This window comes from Nilaparvata lugens, chromosome 2 (assembly GCF_014356525.2).
Source record: "Nilaparvata lugens isolate BPH chromosome 2, ASM1435652v1, whole genome shotgun sequence".
NCBI classification, from domain to species: domain Eukaryota; kingdom Metazoa; phylum Arthropoda; class Insecta; order Hemiptera; family Delphacidae; genus Nilaparvata; species Nilaparvata lugens.
Genome location: NC_052505.1, coordinates 56,399,889 through 56,426,522, shown reverse-complemented (window position 1 = coordinate 56,426,522; position 26,634 = coordinate 56,399,889). Strand labels below are relative to the sequence as shown.

The 26,634-nt window shown below is 35.6% G+C and overlaps 2 protein-coding genes across 7 annotated transcripts in view; one reads left to right on the top strand and one right to left on the bottom strand.

Annotated features, from left to right (window-relative positions):
• LOC111054906 overlaps positions 1-26,634 on the top strand; it is a 544,055-nt gene that overhangs the window by 361,226 nt on the left and 156,195 nt on the right. The window lies entirely within an intron of this gene.
• Positions 21,386-26,634, bottom strand: part of LOC111060552 — an 89,037-nt gene continuing 83,788 nt past the window's right edge. For all 4 annotated transcript variants that reach the window (XM_039419916.1, XM_039419919.1, XM_039419918.1 and 1 more), the window contains exon 3: positions 21,386-21,554. In XM_039419916.1, the coding sequence (XP_039275850.1) occupies positions 21,410-21,554 (145 nt within the window). In that variant the 3' untranslated portion in view covers positions 21,386-21,409. The remainder of the gene's footprint in view (positions 21,555-26,634) is intronic.

Genomic DNA, 26,634 nt, shown 5'->3' with positions numbered 1-26,634 from the left:
ATGGTTCGACCTCGTCAGAGGACATTGGAGGAGGTAGCTCCTACTATCAAGGAGATTGCAAAGCTAAGACATAACATCAAGAGAAAGCATAAGGAGCTCACACTTGGAAGAGAATTGACAGAGGAGCAACATGCAAAACATTTCAAACCACTATCTGAACCACTGGAAAAAATTATCAAGACTCTTCAGATTCCTGCAGCCCAGCAGCAACCACCTCCAGCTCAGCAACAAGTACCTCCAGCTCAGCAACAGCCACTGGCTCAACAATTAGCAAGACAACATTGGCTTATACTGCCTACACCGCCAACAACTCCAATCCGACCCAGGCGTGTTCGACGTCCATTACAACAACAACTAGATGTTATTGAGGAGCATGAGAAGGAGGGGTTACCAACCTATGAATCATTTGGAGAAACAGCAGGCTCTACTCCGGCTCGAAGTACTTAAGCAGTTGCAAGAGAATTATTTCCCAAGGCTAGGACTTGGAGTGATGAGGAGGAGGAGGAGGAGGATATTAATTCAAAATTCATAAAAAAGTACATCATACAAATTATAGGGAGAGAAAAAATAAGGTAGCCTTGTGCTATTCCTCTCCCAAATTCATATAAGGTTACACATAGTCCAAAATAGGTTAAGTCTTGTAGTTGTTCACTTCACAAAATTTTCAGTCTCCAATTATTTTCACAATGTAGATTTTCAAATTTAGATGTTCCAAAACCAAACATAGGGATATATATTTTATTCTGCAGTGAAAAGTGTAAATTTAAAGTATTGTGCTCACTATAACCTTAGTGTCTGGTTTGCCATTGGGGAACTTTGGACTACATAAGGTGAGGTGGAACTACCCTTGGGTCTCCCCACCATTCGAGCCATACACTAATAATAATAATAATAATAATATAATAGGAACATGTTTCACATTATTATCACTAAAATAGTAAATATTCACATTTCAAAGAAATAATTTTTAAGGACCAAAAATCAAAATCAAATTCATAAGCACAAATTCATATTGAGGCAGTGTTGAATAACAGCAGTCCCAAGGAAGTGTACAACATTTATACTCAAAGTGGATTGAGTGGAACCAAAGTGGGTCCATATGTTCATAGAGCAATGTTGAATGATAGTAGTGCAGATACTATATTTGGACCAAGAATAGTTAGAAACAAGTACTATTTGGGTAGTAGGCATCTAACCTTTGGAAGTGATGACTCAAAGATTGAACTGACTGATCCTGCAGATGAAGAACATGAAATGATTCTTAATGCAACACCCAGACTATGTGAGCTGATTTTCAAAAAGAGGCCTAACAATCAACTTGTGACATCACCTGACTCAAATGTATACAAACGCATTCTGTATGTGACCAATTTGTATAGAAAAAACTATGACCCAGTTGGACGTAATATAGACTCCAATGGTACCAAGTACAAGAAGACAATTTACCCACTGATAAGGGATGACAAGCATAGTGGGAGAGGACTGGTGTACACCATTTAATATGGTTGCAAACAATGCTACTAGAATCGAATACATCTACTACAATGATCCTAATGAACTTGTAGACAGGTTGAGACTGTTGGACCAATCTAGAGCAGCTGGCAACACTGGACATGAGAATGGAATCAATTCCATTCTAGAAGAGTTGGTGGAAGATGGCTACATAGTTGGCAACCCTGCACACTAATTATTGTAATATAAGAGGAAGGCTGCTACTCCAACTTGACATACAGTTGAGAGTGTTTCTACCACACACTACCTTCCATATACAATGGCTCCTATAGGTGGAAGAATTATGGATACTTTGGGTAATATCAATGCTCACCACAGGCAAATGATTTATGTGGCAAATCCTTGAAATGATAGTGACACTATAAATCTGATCACATGCAAAGATCTTATTTGGTCATGGCTGCCGAAGTTCAAAAGTCTTGATGACAGCCAATCATCTACAAGTCTAAATAAATCTATACTGACAGATATGCGAGATCCAATTGAAGACTTGGATGGGGTGAGCAAGCAATATTTGGAAATAAGATCCCAGGAGCTTATCATTGGAGTCATTAAGAAATATATTGATGCTATATTCTGTATACCTGATTTACAAAACATGCTAAAGAGAGCAGGAGGCTGGGACCACACTAGATTGGAAACTGAGATGATCAGACTTTCAGGTCTTCTTTATCAGAGTCACCTGAAGGTATAAAACCAATTGACAACCCGTCTGAGCAGCATTAGATGGTGATCCACAGAGAGAGAAAGAGGTATCAAGGGAAAGGAGTTTTGTCAGCTATCAAGAATGTAACTGGTGTGATAGTTAATAAGGCAATCGACATTCTACCAGTTGAACTGCATATCCCCAGCTATCAGTACTACGGGCCAGGAACAAAACATGCAGAGTGATTAGCAAGAGGTGATCCAGGAATCAACAAACTCGATCAAGCCTGCAAGGAGCACAATATTGCCTATTCCAAAAGTGGTGATACCGCAAGCAGAGCAGTAGCTGACAACATCTTGGCAGAGCGAGCTTGGAGTGTAGCAACATCTTTGGACTCGGGAATAGCAGAGAAGGCAGCAGCACTAGCAGTCACCAACATCATGAAGGCCAAGGCAAATTTTAGTGGATGAGCACAAAGTTGTAAGAATAATTCCAGGAAATGTCAGCACACATCTTCCAAGAAAGGTAGAGGACATCTGAGACATCAACAGAGGACAGGAAATAAGCATGCCGCCGTTGTCAATGCAGAAGATGATGATTGCTCTGCCTGACATACCTCTACAAGTATGTGTGTCGTCTAAAGCTTAAACGATTCCGAGGTGTGTTTATGTGTGATGCTCTACCAGCTGCAGGACCATTAAGACGAGAATGTGGTATCATCAATCTTGACAGCAGTCCTGGCACTGGCACACATTGGGTGTGCTATGAGAAGAATGATGATGTCATCCACTACTTTGACAGATTTGGCAACCTGAGACCACCACAGGAGTTTATCGACTACATGCATCGAGGGTCAGCACTGGTGGCAAGGATCGGATATAACTATGGACATAAGCAGGAAGATCTCTATTCTCATATTTATGGACATTTGTGTTTTAAATTTTTGATTGATGAGAAAAAATGATTACAATCTATAATAACATGTATTATTATTTCCCATTGTCTTCCCATCTATATATACTGAGTAAGAACATATTGCAAATCATTGTGCAATAGTACATTGAGCAGTCAAGACCATGATGCTCTGCTTTGGAGGTAATACTTCTGTGCTGCAAAGCAACTTTTACTCACCTCTTGATACAAGCACTGGTGAATGGTAAGTTGGTCTTATCAGCTTCACCAGCTGTAATTCAATACCAAATGTTGAGGCAGGCTACAACAATACACTGCAGTACTATGCGCCAAAACTGTCAAATTATATTGTAAAAAAATCAGCAACAACTGACCCGGCACTGACACATCAGGAGCTAACATCAGTTCACAATTGAAATGTGACAAATCATTGGTATGGTTATGTATGTAATGTTGGAACCAGGAGTAATAGATGGAAGATTGGAGTGGAAGGAGAAAAAGAGGATATTGTGATGCCGGAAAGATAAGGTGATGCCGGATATGAGTGCTGAATTTGGGTCAGATCTCCAGCATATATCATTACCAGAGGGCAGTTTTGCAATTCGAACTATTGCCACTCTGCTTACAGCAAGGTTACATAACCAAGGCATACAGTTCTCATTGTCTCTCAATCCATCGACCTTGGAATTTTCAGTTCTGAGCAATGCCAAGTTAGATTTCAGTCCAGCCAATTCAATAGGACATTTGTTGGGATTTAGTGATAAATGAGTTGTAGAAGCCAATAAGGAGGCTAAAGGTGACTTCACAGTACAAATCAATAGACCTGATGTACTGTGTATAAAGTGTAACATATTCAAATGGGATCAAGGATCATGTGATCTATGAGTTTTACCCAGATGTTGATGCAATGTATAGAATGATTGTAACTGTGCAGAATATAATCTTTTTACCTGTGGACGTCAAGCAGATTGGTAACATTACATTGGAGGTTGTTGATGAGAACTGAAATCTGATAAATAATAGAGGTGAGGAGATTAATATTACTCTGCATTTAAGACAGTATGAGTGAGATGGTGCTATTATTCTCAAAGTGGAATCAGGGATTGGATGTGGAGGTGGCAATGTCTCCCATGGAGGGTGGTGCAGAAACTAGAAAACTAGATAAAAGGAGTGCAAATGCAAAATGTGTCATTCAACATTCAACATCTGTGAGGTTAACATAAAGGAGCATTAACTACCTAAACAAAAGAGGCTATCAAGTGAGACAACATTAGCAATGGGAGTTTTGGATGTGACAAGGAATGGACCTTCATTGGACACCAGTATCAGGCTTTTAGTACCACTCTCATTCCCCCTATATAACAAGCTTCAATGCCAATGATGAATTGAGGATACCAATCCAGCAACAGGACATTTACACACTGCCATCTGAGAGCTATCTACATCTGGAGTATACAGTGCTTGGAGCTGCTGATGCTGCTGTGGCTGGAACACCGTGTGTGTCTGGATTCTTTGCCAATCTGTTTTCAGAGATACATTATGAAATCAACGGTGTGGAGGTGGATAGCATACATAGTCCGAGTATCACCAGTCTGATGAATAATGCTATGAAATTTGAGTGAGATGAACACAGCAAGATGGAAGTGGCCAGCTACAAGTTTAGTTCAACCACTGGTTTTGCCAATTTTGCTGTGGATGGTACAAAAATGGATGTGCCTCTATGATACCTACTGGGCTTTGCCGAAGACTATAGACAGATATATAGTAATTGTGTGCTAAACATCTAGATTGAGTGCAAGACATGTCATTCAAGATGACTGTGTCACTCTAGATGATTGCCACCTACATTGCACCCTATTATCAATCTTCTTGTATGTACGTTACAGATGAACAAAGCTACCAGATGCCAGCAGACCAGCAGCTCATCAGGAGAGTTTTGTATGTTGGAGAAGGCATTCAACAACAACCTTTGGACACTCTTCTACAACAACATCTCTCCACCCAACCCAACAAAGGACTTCCACTCTCTGCTGAACAACCTGCAGACATAGATCGTTGATGTGATAGGTCAGGAGTTCCAGACACATGGGCCAATTAAGGTCATCCTGGTGTTGGATGAGAAGAACATTGAGCAGGAGAAACTTCAAAATGTGGCCTTAAAGACACCAAACTATTCCATATTCAATGTCAACGATCTTGCTGGAATTATCAGGGAGGTGTGCAAGAAGCTGTTGAAAGAAGAGGCCAAGTTTGAGGGCAACTCCAGTGGATGAAGCCTTCTCATCATTGATGGTCTCCTCATACGCATGAGCAAGCACAAATCACTTTGAGGATCTTCCTACATTAAACTGCCAGCCAGAATTGCAGCAAGAAGAGCCATTATCAATCTGAAGAATAGCCATCAACAATGTCTCAAGTGAGCAATCCTTGCCAAACATGTTGAGGGGCATGATCCTCAATGGATCAATGATAGATATCATCAGCTCATTGGAAAATACAATTTCAATAGAATTTCTTTTCCCACTACCATCAATCAAATTGACCGTTTCGAGAGGGATGATCCAAGTGTAACTGTGAATATATATGGGTTAGATTCCAAGAAGTGTATTATTTGTCCAAAATGTGTTGCAAAAGGAATGAAGGAAGATCATTTCGATCCACTACTCCTTCATGACAATGATGGTAGTGAAGCCATCACCTCTACAACTCAGGACACCAGTGAAGCCACCACCTCCACATCTCAGGACAGCAGTGAATCCACCACCACTTCGAAGAAAACTTTGAAAAACTTGTAAGATCTCAGCTCACTAAACACCAGCACCGCATCATAATTTTGTTGTAGATGCTTTACACACTACACCATCAACAATGATAGCGAGCAGAGGATGAAAGATCACACTTCTTGCTTGAAGTGTTCAGCGATACAGTCATGTTCATGCTGGCTACTGTTATCTTCCCTACTAAGGGAGATGGAGAAATAAGTGAAGGAGAGGTTGCATTAGACAAACCGTTGATGGAGGATGCTTCTGCAAGTACTACCAACCTACATACTGCTTCTGATGATGATGATAATGATGGCATGGTATTTGAGGACAGTAGTGGGGACGACAACTGTAGCAATGGTGACAACTTTGCAACATTTACACCAAAAAGAGCCAGCAACATTTTTGGTCCACTACCACTCCACCTGATGAACTTCCAAGGATTTGAAGGACTGGGTACTGATTTCATTGTGAAGGAGATGGCAGTACTGGAAAATGATGATAATTATCATGTAACAACTCATCACTACTTTTTCAAGACATCCTACCCAGATAAACATGGACTAAGATGGTCAGTCAAAGGAGCCGGTCAACAACATCTTCCCTACAAAGCTCTGAAACCAATTGTATGCGATATGATTGGACGACGGCTGGCTGACAGCAACTTGGGACAGTCAATCAATATCTTTGTCTATGGATATGACACAATCGCTCTATTGGACAAGCTGCTGCAGCTGGATGATAAGGAGAATATAAAGTTTGTCGACTTGACATCACCCTATCTCTCCTACAAGATACCAAACCTGAAGGAATTGCTGAGGACTAGCGCTGGACATGGAAGTTACTGCCCGGAGCATTACCTACTCAACTATGTGGAGTCTGTGCGGACGAAGCTGACTGGATCATGGGAGTAGCCTATGGATGCACCACTACTCTGTGCACTCAATATTTTGAACTCAACCCATGATTGTATTATAAAGACAATGCTCGGAGATAGAGATTTTTGTTGTAACCTTTTCATGTCAATGAATAGACATTTGATTTAATTTACTGTTTTATCATTCACCCCCACCACAATCATCATAGGCCATATATAAGTGGAGACGTTTGTCCCTTGAACATCAGTCAATTGCTAACTGTTGACAATGTCATACTTTAAACCTAGCGCTGCAGTGCAGGATGGTTTCTCACAGCTTGGCATGGTTGTCATTTGAGATGGGTGTCTAGCTTGGAAGTGTTTCGGCCGCATTGCAGGATGACTGTTAACGGTTGCTGGGAAATCAACAGCTGGGTTTCTTTTGTTATTTTTCGTGATAGAGCAATTCTGATTGCAGATTCGTTCTCAGTGACCCCAAGTTTAGCCTGAAGGCTCAGAATGTCAATAATGTTTTTGAATAATTAGAAATCATCATGAGAAGTCATTAATATGGTAGTTCACCACGTTTCTGGAAACTTTTTACTGGTGACTGGAGTTATTATTGATTAAAGGTAACACAAAAATCAAAATAATTGTGGGGAAGAAAACTGTTGATGAACGTGGATAAGACTGCAACCCCATTGTTCTATTGTCTCAGCTGCTTGGCTGAGCCTGGTCGGAGGGATCAAATAACCGACTGGATTGATCGTTTTGGATTGGGAGAGCGGAATGAGAGAGGAGACCGCCTCCTTCAGTTTTGCCAGGAGTATAATATGGTTATTACAAATACTATATTTGAGCTACCTAAGAGACGGTTGTATACGTGGAGATCACCACAGGACTCAAAAGACAGAATAGTTCGAAATCAGATTGACTACATCATGATTAATCAAAGGTATAGAAATGCTGTCAAAAGTGCTAAAACATTTCCGGGTGCAGATGTTAATTCTGATCACAATCTTCTGGTGGCAGAGATCAGAGTAAGGCTGAAGAAAACAAAGCCGGCAAATGTATATACGCGTATTGATGCCAAGAAGCTCAAGAATGTCACTGTTAAAGCAAGAGTTTCTCGAGAAATAAATGATAAGCTAGAATCTATAAATGATCAAGTCTGTCTAATTGATGAGCCAGAAATGATATGGGAGGAGTTCAAGACTGCACTATTACAACCAAGTAGGAAGTATCTCAAGTGTGAAAGGTCAGATAAGAGTGAACAATGGATGACTGAAGAAATACTCAATCTCATGGAGGAACGACGTCAGTTCAAAGGTGGTGATCGGCAGAAATACAAGGAAGTTAACAACCAAATCCGATACAAGTGTAGAAAGGAGAGGGATTCTTGGTTGAAGCAGAAGTGTGAGGAAATGGAACAGCTGAAAGCCCTTAATGACTCTTATAACATGCATAAGAAAATAAAACAGTTCACTGGAGAGCAAAGTAAGAGAGGATACGTGATGACTGATGAAAATGGAAGGATAATTTTGGATGTGAAGGAGCAACTGAAGTCTTGGGAAGAATACATTCGAGGACTTTTTGAGGATGATAGGGAGTTTGTTTGCTGTGATATTGATGAGGACTCTGGTTTGGATATTTTGAAGAGTGAAGTCAAATTTGCCATCAATAATGTCAAAGGTGGAAAAGCTGTAGGTCCAGACGAACTTCCTGGAGACATCCTCAAACTTATTGATGAAGAGTATGTGGGAATTCTTACACACTTATATAATAAAATCTACAGGACTGGTGTATTTCCCACCGAATGGTTGAAGTCAATCTTTATCACTCTTCCAAAAAAGTCCAATGCTAGGAAGTGTGAAGATTACCGAACGATCAGCCTGATGAGTCATACAATGAAGGGATTGCTCAAGATAATTCATAGGAGGATCTACAACAGGCTGGAAGAGAATTTATCAAATACTCAGTTTGGCTTCAGGAATGGTTTTGGTACACGGGAGGCTCTGTTTGCTTTCAATGTCATTGTGCAGCGTTGCCTAGATGTGAACCAACCAATAGTCGCCTGTTTTATAGACTATCAGAAGGCTTTTGACAAGGTACAACATAATAGGCTATTTGAAATCCTGAAAGAGTCTCAAATAGATGCATATGATCTTCGCCTGATAAGAAACTTGTATTATCATCAGAAGGCTACAGTACGGGTGCAATCAGAGTGTAGTGAGGAGCTGGAAATTAAGAGAGGGGTTCGTCAGGGGTGTGTGCTGTCACCGCTTCTCTTCAACATTTATTCGGAGAAAATAATCAGCAAGGCCCTGGAAGATGAGACAGGAGGGATAAAAGTCAATGGCATACCCATCAACAACCTGAGGTATGCTGATGATACTGTCCTGCTGGCTGAGAACATAGAGGATCTCCAGAGAATGTTGAATAGTGTCATCACTGCAAGTAAGGAAGCTGGTCTAAGTCTCAATGCCAAGAAGACAAAGTACATGATTTTTACTAAAAATGTACCTCCTTTGGATGATCTCTTTGCTGGAGATGAGAGATTGGAGCGGGTAGATGCATACACATATCTTGGGGCCCGGGTAACTTCTAACGCTGATCACTACACTGAAATTAAAATCAGGATAGAGAAGGCACGTGCTGCATTTATCAAATTGAAGAGTCTACTGATATCAAGAGATATAAAAATGGATCTCCGAATTCGTCTCCTTAAGTGTTTCGTGTTTCCAGTTCTGTTATATGGCATGGAAGCATGGACCTTGAATAAATTATGTGAAAAGAGAATTCAAGCCTTTGAGTTTTGGACCTACCGCAGAATGCTGAGAATCTCATATACAGACCATGTAACAAATGAAGAGGTTCTCAGAAGAATGGAGAAAAGGCCAGAGCTCATAGGTGAAATTAAGGAACGAAAGTTAAAGTATCTAGGTCACATAATGAGGGGAAAGAAATATGAAATATTGCACCTTATTATGCAAGGAAAAATAACAGGCAAGAGATCAGTGGGCAGAATGAGAATATCATTTTCTCTTCTCTAACCACTAGTGAAGTGTTCAGACTTCTACATAAAAAATATATTCTCTGGTTCTGTTGATACTGACCTTTAATACTTACCTATACTGCTTTGGATTCGAACCTGGAACCTCTGACTTCGAAAGCTGACATGCTAACCACTACACCATAGAGGATTTATGTTTGAAGACTCAAATTATATAGAATAAGATACTTCTTCTCACTAATGATAAAGAGATTTGAGAAGTGAGTCATGATGGGGTGACATCATCATAGACCTGTTGAAACATGAAAAGTTATCCCCACCACCACTTTTCTCTGTCTGGTCTTCAGCTGAGAGGTATCATAGGACCGATGATTATACAAGAGGAGAGAAGCTGTTTCATTTGTATATTCTCTTCAATAATTGAGATTTGTTAATAAATACTATATACTTGCACTTTTTCATTATTATTCAACAACTTCCTCATCACTTGGCTATAAGAAGTTGAAGCATGAAAACTTTCCTGTTGAGTCATAGTTGTTCTATTGAAAAAAGTTATCTCAACAAAAGATATCCATCGTGATGTAACGGTTTACAAACAATTACACTCACACTCTACCTACCTACATTCCTCAACCAAACATCCTACATCCCTATATATACAATGAAGATTTGAACCTGGATCCTTATGAATAATTCAAACCCAAGTCCTCCAGAATGGAAAGCAGAAGTGCTAACCACTACATCACGGTGGATATCTATTTGCTTGTTGTTTATTATGTATACTTTGACAAATATATCCAAGCTCATTGCAGCTTCTAGTGAGCTGTAAGTGAACACTGACTGAACAGTGACTGAACAGTGACTGAACAGTGACTGAACAATGACTGAACAATGACTGAACAGTGACTGAACAGTGACTGAATAGTGACTGAACAGTAACTGAACACTGACTGGATACTATTGGATGCTGTTCTAGGAAATATAACTGGGAGAATATATCCCTTGTGATACAATGATTTGATCACACTCTAGAATTCATATCTGAAACTCTTGAAAGCATACATGCTACCCATTACACTGCAGAAGATATCTCAATACTGTTTGGATATTCAAGCTCCTTGTATATTCTGTAGAAGGATCACTTCTTCTTAAATTACTAAATATGGGTAAAGAGGATTTGAGGAATGAAAATCAGTAATTTATTGCTACTTTCATTGAACATATATTACTTCATTAAAGATCAAAAGGCGGCGGTGTGTCCTAGGTTACTTTTTCACAGTGTGGGTGGCAGTGTGCTGAAACGATGGGTTCTAGAACTGAACAGATGTGTCTTGTATGACTCTTGACTGAACACTGATTTCCCCCCCCACTGTTGTGAACACTATATACAAACTACAGAGTGGGTGGGAGGCCTTCTAATTTATTTTTATTTATTTTTGATTTTTCATTATCAAATTTCATAATTTTTTTTTTATTATTATTGAAATCTATCAATTTTTTTATAATTATAAAAATCTATTAATTTTTTTCCAATTATTATTAAAATCTATTATTTTTTTTCCAAGTTTTTCTTCCAAAGTTTTTTTTTGAAGTTTTGACCTTGACCTTGACCTTTTGACCTTTACTTTGACTTTGACCTTGACTTTGACTTTGACTTTGACTTCGACCTTGACCTTGACCTCGACCTTGTTTTCCAGTCCCTATGTAGATCTGAAAGACCTTGTTTGCAGACGACCCTTGTCTGACATCAGAAAAAGGTTTCTTTTCCAGTCTAGGCCAGAAAGTGGTCACTTTCCAGCCACTCATGGAAGTCCGTAGTTAATGAGTCATCTGCTAGATCGGGCGAGTGTCCACTTATCTGGAGTCGCCATGATTTTGAATCAAACTAATTCAGCATTAGCTTCGTAACCATTTTTATTCAATCATTTATTGTTGATCAGCACATTCCGAATTTTCAAAAATGCTTGAAGATGATGATGCCCGTGATATTCCAAGTGAAATTTTAAAAAAATCTGAAATCCTGACCGCAAATCTTCTACCACTAAAATCAAGAGATAGGTAGGCTACAATAACAAGTATTCTTTATTTATTTTGTCAGCAATACCTGTAGTGTGGCGAAAAATATCGTTTGCACCACGTGCAAAAATGTTTTTCTAGCTGTCAATCTTTTCTAGTCCTCGGCCTATGGCCTCGGACTTGAAAACCGATTTCGAGCCGGAAAAATATCATTTTCTGCTCTAGGTGCGAAATATACTATTTCCACCAAATGCCAATCCCAACAATTAGAAAACCGTGTAGCTCCTGACTCCTCCTCCTCCATGCAAAAATGTTTTTCTGGCTGTCAATCTTTTCTAGTCCTCGGCCTACGGCCTCGGACTTGAAAACCGATTTTGAGCCGGTAAATATAATTTTCTGCTCTAGGTGCGAAATATACTATTTCCACCAAATGCCAATCCCAACAATTAGAAAACCGTGTAACTCCTGACTCCTCCTCCTCCGTGACTCCTTGAAGGTACAGACTTGGGGATGGTATTAATCTCTTTTAATAATGTGTAGAAAGATATTATCCATGATGGCAATCTCAAAAATGTTTGTCATCATAAAAAAACAAGATGGCTGCAAAAATATGTCAATTTTCAAGAAATTGTCCATATTTCTAATAATGTCGTGGATATCGGATCATTTCAGCCATCTGGAAGTTCCAAAATAATCATACTACAATATCCAAAAGATTTATCCAATCCCAACAACTTTTACTATGGTAAATATACCTTCAAACTCTTGAAATCAGGTTTTTTTAGGGACAAAGTTTATTTTTCACCCTGTAAATATATTCAGAGTGAACAAACACCAATATCATTTGCACAGTGATGTAGAATATTCATGAACCTTCAAATTGACATCAAGTTCAAGGCTGTACGTCAATCTTCTACGTCTGGATCGTCATTGGAAAAAGAGAAAACATACTGTTTGCAGCGGAAAACACTCTTTTTCACCATATCTGCCAAACCTGAACAATTAGAAAACCATGTAACTCATGACCCCTTGAAGGTACACACTCGACAATGGTATCAATCTCTTCATAAAGATGTGTGGAATTAGATTATTGATGATGGCAATCTCAAAAATGTTTGTCATCATGTAAAAATCCAAGATGGAGGCCAAAAATCTGATTTCAAGAGTTAGAAGTTATATTAATCATCGGAAAAATCGATTTTATAGTTCTAGCTTGTCACCTCATGCTTATGGAAAAACGCACCAGAAACCGTGCAGGGTTTTTTTTTTCAAAGAGCGTTTGAGAACTCATTTCCTGAAATACAACTCATGGAGATATATCGTTCCGAAGCTGAAATAACGCTCTAGATTTCATAGATTCAGAATTTCTCTGTATCTGTTGCACGAAAAAAGTTATAATGGAATGAAATTTGAAAAAAAATTAGAAAAAACGTTTTTTTGGGCTTTTGAAGGTTATAAACAATATGCGTTTTGGAGGAAGATTTTACCGAACAAAAACTGTAGAGAAGAGTTTTTATAATATTTTCTTCTTAAAAAACGGTTGAATATCTTGAATGGTAATTGAAATACAAGCGATATAGAAAAACCCTGAACATTTTGGCGGCCATGTTTTTCATGGTGTTCGCCTATGATTTCGATTTATCATCATCACGATCCTACATATGCTAGACCTAACGAAAAAACTGAGACATCTTCCACGGCTGTTACCCAAAAATGACCACCGAGTGCCTTAATCATGACATATGCGCCCGGACTAATAATATTATCATTGCACCATTCAAGTTTTGGATTATTCTCATCACAGAATATATATCAACAAGGATTGACTAGGATTCAACTCATCCAATCATTCAATTAGGCTGATTCAAATCCTGGAATATTCCCATCCATGTTACTTACATTCAAAGGAAGGATAGACAAAGCTCCAAAAGCTCAGATCCTGGGATGTGTGACATTGGAGAGTTGGAGCATATTTTCCGTTCCAAATTCTTTAGATGTCGTAACTAGGTTCAGCTTTTCTACAAGAGTTCAACCGTATATGGCTCCCTACTGAATACATGATTCCTCCATTCAGAGACATTCGGAGCTTTTCAGGTGGAAAAAGGCACTTAGCAATAGATGTGTCTCTGGAGCAACAGTGCAAATGGAAAGTAAAGCTTAGCTTAACGACTGTTGATAGCTGCTGCACCTGAGTCATTCAGCATTACTGCAAAGAGATAGCCATAGTGTTGAATATCATTCAGGTATCTAATTCACAATCCAAGACTTGAAAAGCGATGTTCATCTTTGGTGGGATTAAAAAGTGTAGAATATAGTTTATTGACCGAGCGAAGTGATTGACCGAGTGAAGTGATTGACCGAGCGAAGTGAATGACCGATCAAAGTGAGGTCTAAGATTCAAGTCGACGGTTTGGCATTTCTCTTAATGTTCAAATGTTTCAATGTTTAAATGTTAGAATGTTCAAATGTTTAAATGTTTAAATGTTTAAATGTTTAAATGTTTAAATGTTTAAATGTTTAAATGTTTAAATGTTTAAATGTTTAAATGTTTAAATGTTTAAATGTTTAAATGTTTAAATGTTTAAATGTTTAAATGTTTGAATGTTTAAATGTTTAAATGTTTAAATGTTTAAATGTTTAAATGTTTAAATGTTTAAATGTTTAAATGTTAAATGTTTAAATGTTTGAATGTTTAATGTTTAAATGTTTAAATGTTTAAATGTTTAAATGTTTAAATGTTTGAATGTTTAAATTTTAAATGTTTAAATGTTTAAATGTTTAAATGTTTAAATGTTTAATGTTTAAATGTTAATGTTTAAATGTTTAAATGTTTAAATGTTTAAATGTTTAAATGTTTAATGTTTAAATGTTTAAATGTTAAATGTTTAATGTTTAATGTTTAAATGTTAATGTTTAAATGTTTAAATGTTTAAATGTTTAAATGTTTAAATGTTTAAATGTTTAATGTTTAAATGTTTAAAGTTTAAATGTTTAAATGTTTAAAGTTTAAATGTTTAAATTTTAAATGTTTAAATGTTTAAATGTTTAAATGTTAAATGTTTGAATGTTTAAATGTTTAAATGTATAATGTTTAAATGTTCAAATGTTTAAATGTTTAAATGTTTGAATGTTTAAATGTTTAAATGTTTAAATGTTCAAATGTTTAAATGTTTAAATGTTCAAATGTTTAAATGTTTAAATGTTTAAATGTTTAAATGTTTAAATGTTTAAATGTTTAAATGTTTAAATGTTTAAATGTTAAATGTTTAAATGTTTAAATGTTAAATGTTTAAATGTTTAAATATTTAAATGTTTAATGTTTAAATTTTAAATGTTTAAATGTTTAATGTTTAAATGTTTAAACGTTCAAATGTTTGAATGTTTAAATGTTTAAATGTTTAAATGTTTGAATGTTTAAATGTTAAATGTTTAAATGTTCAAATGTTTAAATGTTCAAATGTTTAAATGTTTAAATGTTTGAATGTTTAAATGTTTAAATGTTCAAATGTTTAAATGTTTAAATGTTCAAATGTTTAAATGTTTAAATGTTCAATGTTTAAATGTTTAATGTTTAAATGTTTAATGTTTAAATGTTTAAATGTTTAAATGTTTAAATGTTTAAATGTTTAAATGTTTAATGTTTAAATGTTTAAATTTTAAATGTTTAAATGTTTAAATGTTTAAATGTTTAAATGTTTAAATGTTTGAATGTTTAAATGTTTAAATGTTTAATGTTTAAATGTTTAAATGTTAAATGTTTAATGTTTAAATGTTTAAATGTTTAATGTTCAAATGTTTAATGTTTAAATGTTTAATGTTTGAATGTTTAAATGTTTGAATGTTTAAATGTTTGAATGTTTGAATGTTTAAATGTTTAAATGTTAAATGTTAAATGTTTAAATGTTTAATGTTTGAATGTTTAAATGTTTAATGTTTAAATGTTTGAATGTTTAAATGTTTAATGTTTAAATGTTTAAATGTTTAATGTTAAATGTTTAAATGTTCAAATGTTTAAATGTTAATGTTTAAATGTTTAATGTTTAAATGTTTAAATGTTTAAATGTTTAAATGTTTAAATGTTTAAATGTTTAAATGTTCAAATGTTTAAATGTTCAAATGTTTAAATGTTTAAATGTTTAAATGTTTAAATGTTTAAATGTTTAAATGTTTAAATGTTTAAATGTTTAAATGTTTAAATGTTTAATGTTTAAATGTTTAAAGTTTAAATGTTTAATGTTTAAATGTTTAAATGTTCAAATGTTTAAATGTTAAATGTTTAAATGTTTAAATGTTCAAATGTTTAATGTTTAAATGTTTGAATGTTTAAATGTTTAAATGTTTAAATGTTTAAATGTTTGAATGTTCATATGTCTTTACATATAATAAAATGCTAAAATGAAAAATTCAGGCGAGCAAAGTGAGCCTGCTGATTTCATTCTTGGATGATCCTGTCGGGGATCCAGGGGGCAGAGCCCCCTGGCTAGATGGATATGGCAAGCGAAGCGAGCCTGACAGCTAGTCTTTAATAGAATTATGGATCTGAATGAACAGTTAGCCTAGTCAAGGTAACACTCTAATAAAATCAAATCTTGTTATTGATAAGAAGCAGTCATACTATCTATAAAGTGATAAGAGAACCATGGAAAATATAATTATGCACTAGTTTGAATTCTTTGGCAGAAATAAAATTTAAAGCAACCTTGTTATATATTGGCAGATTATAAAAAACATTTGCATGATTTGAGGTTAGAATTCTTTGTTTTGTTTTAGCAAGTCACATGATCTTAGATCAGCCGACAGTTCATTGATTTATTATGCAAGCAAATAAGCTGACTGATCACTTGACTATTATGAATTTAATATATTTCATTTGGATAATAATTATTAAACATTATATGTTAAAGAAAGGTTCATGTAATGTAAAAGCACTGAACATTATGTTATTCAAAATATTTATTGGTATCCAAAAACATATGAAAAAACAAGAGTGTACAAAGCTCACATAAAAAAGTAAATGTATTCATTAATATATTCGCATATAATAGGATTTATTTAATTGAAATGCTTATGGTCTGTTATATAATTTATTTGAGTACAATCTTACTTATTACTGTATAACAAAAGCTAAGGAAACCCTGAATCTTAAATAGCCAATCACATCACGTCTTACAAAGACTAGAAAACCAATCAGATGACGGCTTACAAATTTAAGAGGGGGAGATGAAAATCTTTCCAAGAAATGCTCTCTCTGGCTTATGATCTCGACCATAGGCAGCACATGATAAGGCAGCACATGAGGATAGGGTCCTTTTTCAATTATTGAAAAAAAGCATCAAGCCAGCCCCTTTTTAAATGTTTAAGTATTTGTAATTAATGTTTGATTGTTTATGAATTCAGTGAATATTGAAGAGTTCTTAATTGTAGAATATTCCCAGATACATCTAATACTGATAGAAAATTGCAAGCAATCTGAACTATACCTGAGCCCTGTGGAGTCGAAAAAATTTGACTAATTAATTATTGGAGATAATTGATTATTCCACAAGAACTTCAGCGAACGTCATTCGAGTGAGTGTTGGGTTTTAATGAGCTCATTAAACTGTGGCCTCTTTAGTGAATTGGAGAATTATTCAATAGTGCTATATAAATTTGATTCAAGTTTGAAAATATGATAGCTCACAGTATTGTGAATGCTAACAACTCCTGTGATACCAGAGATATTCAAGAATTTATTCATATGGAATTATATTTATAAAAATCTATATCAATATATTTTATGGGAATATATTTATCTTTTTTGTCAGCATACAAAATATTAGAAGTTTTTATGTTTGATGAGTATGAAGTGGCATCGACCCCTGCAATTAGATTTGCGAGGCAAGGTCGCGCTAGCGGAGGTACAATTTACGGCATTGGAAGAGGGAAAAAATACAAAAATATTATTGCATACAAGACAATCAGCATCTATAGTGTAATCAAACTACTTGTCGACTCACAGAGGCTTTTCATCATTCCTGCATACCTGAATTGTAATGGATGGCTGAGTGACTTTTTGGGGCTTAGAGATTTGTTGATGGACGGTGGCGACTCCGAATTCATATTGATGGGAGACTTAAATGGGAGGATTGGTACCAGGCAGATCATACCGGAGGATATACTGTCAAGCTTGTAAATGATAATAGAAAATCGAAGGATCGCATAGTAAATGCTCATGGAAAGGAATTATTGGATATGTTTGACGAATTTGGTCTTGTTGTCTTGAATGGTCGTTCACTGGAGGATTCAGAAAGAGAGTACACATATATCGGAGCTCAGGGTTCATCTGTCATTGATATGTGTGCTGTCTCAATGAATGCACTCCCGCTCATCATGTCATTCAAGGTTATTCCACAGATATTCTCTGACCACCTGCCAATATCTATGCAAGTTCTCATACAGGACCATTCTGAAGTATCAGACACCCGTGCAATACCTATCAGGAAAAAGCTGAAATGGAGGCCAGGGGATAAGATCAAGCAAATAATTTAGTCTAGTTGTTGTTGTCTTATCCACATGTATTGAGCGGTTGGTTACTAGGGCTATCAGAATATTTCTAGTTCCACCTACAGTTACTATCTTATTTACTGATGAATTGATATAAGTTGATCCTAATATATCTGTAGTTTCACCTAGGCCTAGTTACAGTAACTTTATGAACTTTATGAACTAGTAACTATATGGTTATATAGTGTGATGATTTTTTTTCAGTAAATCTCATGAAAGGAGAGAATTGACTACGAAAATTATAATTACCCTTATAAAATAAAAGGTTTGCTAAACGAACAGTTAGCACCCGAGCGATAAGGCTTCCTTATCAACAGCTGAGTATAAGATAAGAGTACCGTTTTGTACTACGCATTTTTTCAAAGAATTATTCAATAAAATTATAATTGTTTTGCAAATTGAGTACAAATCATTTATGAATTGCTCATTGAACTTTTTTGGAGGTTACACTTTTGTTTACAATTGATCAAATGTTTTGTAGCAGCTCAGACACAGCTGACTGACTCAGTATGTTATAAATGTCATGCCAGGTTTTCATGCAAGCTATAATATTATTTCTGAAATTAAGAACTATTGAAAAAGCAAAGAATTTCAAATAAAAAAAATAAAATGTATGTAGTATTGTTAAAATTATTTATTACTCACAAAATTACATTATAATGTCGAATGTTGTTATAACGAACTAGGTCATAGCATGAATATTGTATCACTGATAAGAGCAACAAAAATTAATTATAACAGTTTCGTATATAATAAGAATTGTATAGAAATATTAAATTATGAATTATTGACTCAACTGAGTCACATGGTGAATGAATCTCTTTGGCAAGTCTAAGCCAATCATATGTCATAGAAATGGCACCAAAAGGGATGATCGTTTGAAAGCATCATATATTAATCTGTTATCAGCCAGCAAACTTGCCTCATCATATATATATGCTAGTGCATGTACACTGTATAGGGGAACTGTATCTAGAGAATTAAGCAATTTAAAAAATTATACAAATCAAGTTATTATTGTAATCAGAGGAATTATATTTTACTGCTTGCCACTGACGTCATGCCTACGTCATAATCATTCTACCAATGGCAAATTTTCATGAAAATTAATTACACAGAGATTCTCAGAAAAAGGTTCTAGCCAAAGGCTTAGAAGAAGGCAAGACACTTCCCTTCTAAAATCCTCACCATGAAGACCTTGTGAAAAAGTTACCAAAGACCTATTAGTGAAATTTCGTTCGATTTCTGTATTTTTTATCTGTGAGCCAATATCTTAGGCTAATTTATCTTTTATTTTGTAAATTTATTTATCAATCGATTATTCTAGAAATTCCAATTTAATTATTCCCTAATTTAATTGGTGAAGGAAATATTCAATAAAAATTCCACACGTGCTAAGACTGAAGCCTGGACCGGCCACCGATCATACAAAATTTGATCTAAAGGAACCACGACCACCAAGAGGATTCACGTGAGTTTTATATTTTGGGGCCCCAATCTTCGCTTCGAAAGAAAATATAGTGCAGAAAAATATAAAAATTTTCTCTGTTAAAGTAATGGCCACGCCGACAAGCGCTTATAATCATTAAGATCCTAGATTTTATCTGGTATAGAATTTATAAGAACTTGTAGTTGATTAACTATCCTCCGCTGCCAGAACCACGACCTTGAGTGATTTTAAAAATCTTTATGATTTGTTTTCATCATTTTTAAAAAAACTGTTAAATTTGTCAATTATAAAGTCTGTTGGATCATGCATGGTATCATGCGAGCACAAGCAAATTTCTAATTATTTTGTTAATGTTAAACTATTCTCAATCTGTAATCCAAGCTTTAAATCTGCACTGTCTAATTATATATTTTATTACATTATATTTCCACTTTGTCAATTCGTCTTCTAAGTTCGATTATTTCTTAAGCCTGTCAATTGTTGTGTCTGACACGTTCTATATTATCAAGAACCGATCAAGTACGATCATTGAAATAATTGATTCAACCTGGATATCGGAACAGATCTAAGTGGATGTAGTGTGTGGGGTCAGATCGAGATTACCCATTCTCTGTCTTTACCTGCTCATATATCAGCTTTTATCTGTTACCACTTTCGGCTTGGGAGCGAATTTTTCGACTGTATGGCAGATGCAGCAGGAGATAATATAATTCCCTGCAATAGAGCATAAAGCCAGACAAGACTCTGTTCTCGAAATATATTCCGAACGATCTCTGGTCCTTAGTACCCTATCTTAATCCTTCGGAACTTTTTAGAGACGCAGTCCCGTAGATTATCTGCATCGGGATTTTTGCTCGACCTCAAAAGTTTTATCATTAGACAATCAGTCATAAGAAGAATCAAGGGTGAGCGAGCGTTTATGCCTCCCGCGATTCAGACGATTGTATCGAATCTTGTGTTGTCTCAATCAGTCTGGTGTTCACTTAGCGTCCACGCACGCATTTTCAAATTTCTTACCTCAATACTGGTGACTCAGTACAATATTCTTTATACGTGTGTCGACCTAACCTTGGAGGCGATAGTAGTTCCCCAAGAAGAGCTTCACACAATTTAGCTCGTAACGTGGGGCTATTTGTACTCCACAATAGTTACTGTAGGTCTAATTAGTGTTAGCTGCAGTAACTAGAAACCAAAATCAGCTTGTAGTTACACCTAGGCCTAACTGGCAGCCAACTTTACTCAACCGAGTGACCGATCGACCGAATGATTATTATTCGTGATGAGAGAAGTATCATATTATAGTTTGCATTTTATTTTAAAAGGAGAATAACTCAATATGTATTTGAATCTTGAATCTTGCTTGTAAATTGTATACAAGAAGCAACGGAGCCACATGACATTTCAATAATGAAGATTGAAATTTTCTAAAAATCTCCTGGAAATTAAGGTCGCTGGAATTATAATAGTTCAGCTGAAATTCAAAGTCATATAGCATTGTGAAGATTGAATATTTGATGACTGTTGAAAATTTAACCTGAGCCTGTGAAGATTTATGACATTGAAATGATAATACTTTAGTGAATATTCATTCGCTTAATGGCAATATGAATAGCTCGTAATCAGTTGAAGACTGTAGATATTTGCAAGGAGATGGTTTGCAGTAACGATATTTTAGTATGAAAAATAGAACCAGTGTGCTTTATTCATTTGAATTGGAAGTAGCGTTTGTCTTGGCCGAATAGAAATTCAACGCAGAGTTAGCAGCCGCCATTACAACTTTCTCGTCACACGGGTTCACGTCCCAGAAAGCGCCCGGACAGCCCAACAGTTCGAAACAAGAGTACCTGTGAACACAAAAGTTCCCCTGTAATTTATCATTTCAACACAACAGCTCAAAACACAACTCACCGCAAAGAAATACTTTCAGATCCCTCCCTTACCTTATCCCCCTATAAATTGTTGGCAAGTGCTTGTGGAATACATGAAACCCGCAACAAATACTTCTCAAGTATCGTTCAACTTCTTGTTCAGTCGGCACTCCAATGTGAGTCTTCTATCATGCTATTATTAATACTATAGAAGACGGATTACTACTTCAAGTTTGATGAATTAAATTACTCTTTCATAAATTATTATTACTAACACAGTTTTTTATCATTCAACTTTTCTTTTGAGAGGTTCTTCAAAAATGAATTTCCAAATTGGAAGTTGGAACACAGTTTATTAGGAGTATTCTAGTGAAATTAGTACTATCAAAGGCATAGAACCTTATAATACTCTATTGATATTGTAAAATGTCTTTCAACTGTTTTTCAAACACCACCAGGAACAACATCATAAGTCAAATCCATATTATTTAAAAATGAATTATTCATAGAAGACGAATCGCTAGTTTAAAAGTGCAATGCATGAATATTTAGGGTGTAACATAAAATTCTCAGAAGGTAGTAACGTGTTCTATTGGATTTTTTTCATCATGAATCTCAGCTCTCTTGTCAAGTTAATAATTTTATAATTTTGTTATCGCAGCAAGTGTCGTGACTTTTTTCCAATGACCATTTGGAATCATTTTCATCTCTAGGATCTCAGGGAATCAAGTTATCTTTCAAGCAATATTGGAAATTCTTCAATGATTCATCTTTTCCAACATTTGTATCTCACCAAGAGAAATCTGAAGATCGATGTAAAAGTGAGATTCATCTGCCTCGCAAGTTGAAAATTCCTAACAAAACAGAAGAAAGTCCCCAAGTTATTGACACTGTAGTAAATCTTGTCCCTGACAGGAGTAAGGCAAGCTCGCAATGGCATAATGTTCGATAGAGCGGAAGATGATAGAAAATGGCATGTTTACAAATAAGGCAAGGTGTCTTCCTTTGGCTGTTCGGTTATGCACATATGTTCCTAATATTACCTTCTTCTTCTCTCTTAATATCACTAGTATGTCTACGTCAAAAATCTGGTGTGGTACACCCACACAACTTTCCTTGCTCATATTTGAAACTACGATCAGACTTCTGTATATATATATATATATTGTTGTTTACTAGTAGTTGTAAACTACTATATATATAATTGTTTTCAGAGTTCCTTTACTTTGTGTGAATTGTAAAATTCAATGATTTTTTTAGTCGTCATTTTTTTAAAGTCGTCAAAACAGCTGTTCTACACATGAAATATCTCGACTATGTGTTCTTTTTATGAACTGCGCTACCTACCTACCTCATGCACGAGAAGGAGGTTACTAAGTCCATTTCCCAAGGATGGGGGGTCCCCCATTAGTTACCCAGAAAGGAGACTCATGCCAGTTGATAGAACTGATAAATAACTATACAGGGTATGAATTTGAAAGAAATCGGTCAAGTTATTTTTGAGAAAATCGTGAAAAGCATGGTTTTTTAGTAATTATCCGCCATTTTTCTCAAGAATATTACGGAGCTCCTGAAATTTTCCCAGAAATGAAACTCATTTGATAGGGCTTATGAATTGATTAGGTTAGGTTAGGTTAGGTTAACCCCTGAAGTCCAGTCTTTGTCATTTGGAGTACAAGCAATGTTCTCAATAGTAGTATTATTTTCAACCAGTAGTATTAATGTTATCAGTAGCAATTAAGGACGGAGAAGATGGAGAATCATTTTCCATAACATTCTCAGAATCACTCACTGATTGTTTCTGTTTTTACTTTCCTTGCCCTATTACCATATTTTCAATTTATAATTTATATCCATGGTATAAATTTGAAGGAAATCGTTATAGCCGTTTTCGAGAAAACCGTGAAAAACATGGATTTTTAGTCATTATCCGCCATTTTTCTCAAGAATATTACGGAGCTCCTGAAATTTTTCCAGAAATGAAACTCATGCCAGTTGATAGGGCTTATAAATACCTATCCATGGTATAAATTTGAAGAAAATCGTTGGAGCCGTTTTCGAGAAAAACGTGAAAAACATGTTTTTTTTTGTAATTATCCGCCATTTTTTCCGCCATCTTGAATTTCTTATTGTCGGATCCTCATGGTATAAGGACCTTGAGTTTCAAATTTCAAGTCAATCGGTTAATTGGGAATGGAGTAATCGTATTCACAGACATACACACATACACACATATACACACACACACACACACATACACACACACACACATACACACACAACGACCAACACCCAAAAATCATGTTTTTGGACTCAGGGGACCTTGAAACGTATAGGAAACATGAAATTGGGGTACCTTAAATTTTTTGGAAAGCAATATTTTCCTTACCTATGGTAATAGAGCAAGGAAAGTAAAAAAGAGAGAGATTGAAAAATCTATGGAAAGTGAGATATAGTTCGCTGGAACGAGAGTGAGTGAGAAAGAGAAGGTACATAGTGTTGTTTTCTGCCCTCACCAGTATGACTATATAGAAAACGTGATAGTGGTAAGCACGTACTCATTCTCTCAATAATTCAATATCTTTTTCTATTCAGCAGCAGAATATCTAAGTCATGTATCATCGTCTCCATCATTTTTTACTAGGCCGGGTTACGTCCTCCTCATACGTGATCTGCAGTTATCTAAAAGTAGAAATGTGTACAAGACTGAAATCTATCACTTTTTAAATTCTGTACCGTGCTACTGGAAGAGTGTATAACTATATTTATCAGTGTCAGCTCTCACTTCATACCAAATATCATCATGTTATTTCAAGGTCGAAGTTTGTTCTTGGGCAATGCAAAACCACGGACACCTCCTGCGCCTTTGGATTGAAGCTGTTGAAAACATACAGACTACAAACTGGACCGTATCCATAAAACAATTTTTAAGACTTTCTACGTAATCACATTCATCCCTATAAGAATATTTTATAATTGGATCTATACTTCAGTAAGAATTAATCAATCAGCTTCAAATTTTGAACACGTATTTTTCGAACCTTTTTACTTGTCAAGTTTGTTGGAAAACAAAGTTGACTCACTCCTTCGTCCTTTTCCGGGATACAAAAATAACATTGGAAGTGCATGATATGATAAACCATATGTTTTCGTTGTCATTGATTCATTCATAAATATCAAATGTTGTTGATCCGTTACTAGTAGAAAGTCATGTTCAATTTTATTTGATTAAAGCTCTACAAATGAAGAGTTTACTTATTTCAATTTAATCAAATAAAAATGCCGACAAAGAAAAAGACAAAAACGATTGAAAACCGTAACTACAAAGAAGATAAGATGGAATCACATATTGACAAGTTTCTCAAGCCAAAGGAATTATCTATCGACCCAGATTCGCCTACGGCAGAGAGAGAGTGGAAACATTGGAAAAAGACGTTCGAAAATTTCTTAGAAGGAACGACAACCAAAGACAAAATGAAAATATTGGTAAACTTCTTATCACCTGCTTTATACGAAATTGTGGAAAGCTATACTTCATATGAAGAAACTATATCCATGTTGGAAGATATGTTCGTAAAACCGAAGAACGAAATTTATGCACGATACTGCCTTGCTAATGCAAAACAACAAATAGGTGAGTCCATTGATCACTACTATTCTGAACTAAAAAGATTAAGCTTATCATGTAACTTCACTAGAGTGTCAGCCGAAGAAAACAAAAACGAGCATATTAGAGATGCTCTTGTTTCAGGGTTATGTTCTATTGAAATTAAAGAGAAACTTTTTCAACAAGGAGATTTGAGTCTACAAGAAACCGTTTCCCAAGCACGTGTTCTTGAATCCGCAAAAACATATGCCGACTCCTTTATAAGTACTTGTTATACAAACTCTGTTGAAGAAAATAAAAACATAAGCTTGAGTGAATCTTTCTCAGATGTTAATGCTGTAACCCAAAATCGACAGGCAATTGTAGAGAAATCCGTTCAATGCCAACGTTGCGGATATAAAAAACACTCAAATTCTCAAGAATGTCCTGCAATAGGAAAGACTTGTCATAAATTAATGTTCCCGAATTGGACACTTTTCCCATGTGTGTAAAAGTAAAACTCTCAAAGAAAAACTAACTACGTCAACTATTACTGCAGCTGGTATAGCCAGTAATCTTTCTAAAGCTACAATTATTGTTTCGGTGAATGGAATAAATACACCAGCTCTTATTGATACCGGAAGTGTTGCCAGTTTTATCGATGAAAAATTTGCAAAAACAAATAATTAAAACTGCATCAGATTCTTGTTTTATAAGATTTGCATCTGTTCAACATAACACCGCTACAAAAGCATGTGTTTATAGCAATATTGTGTACAAAGGAAATGAATACAACGATATTAAACTCTTGGTATTAAAAGAATGCTGTTGCAATGTGATACTTGGTCACGATTTTTTGATGAATCACTCTACAATAAGTTTAGCATTCAATGGTAATAAACAGCCTCTTGTAATAGATAATAATTCTACAACCACACCACCCTTGAAAGATTGCCTCTTGGTGGAGGCCATGATAAAACCATGTTCCCTTTTCAATGACTTGACTCCCGATTGCCACCCAATAACTACCCGATCCAGAAGACACCCACAAGATGACTATGAATTCATGAAGAATGAGGTCAATCGCCTCCTTACAGAAGGAATAATTGAGGAAAGCCAGTCCAGTTGGCGTGCCCAGCCTTTCATTGTAACCAATGGACAGAAGAAACGAATGGTCATAGACTATTCACAGACTATTAATAAATTCACAAATTTAGACGCATACCCTCTCCCATTGATCGAAGATCTTGTAAACACAATTGCCAAGTACAACTTTTTTAGTACTGTAGATTTCAAGTCAGCTTACCATCAAATACCGATTCTTGAGAATGAACGACATTACACTGCCTTTGAAGTAGGCCGAAAACTTTATCAGTTCAAACGAATACCATTCGGAGTAACCAATGGAGTAGCTGCCTTCCCACGTACAATAAACGGACTTATAGAAAGAGAGAACTTGAACGACTGCTT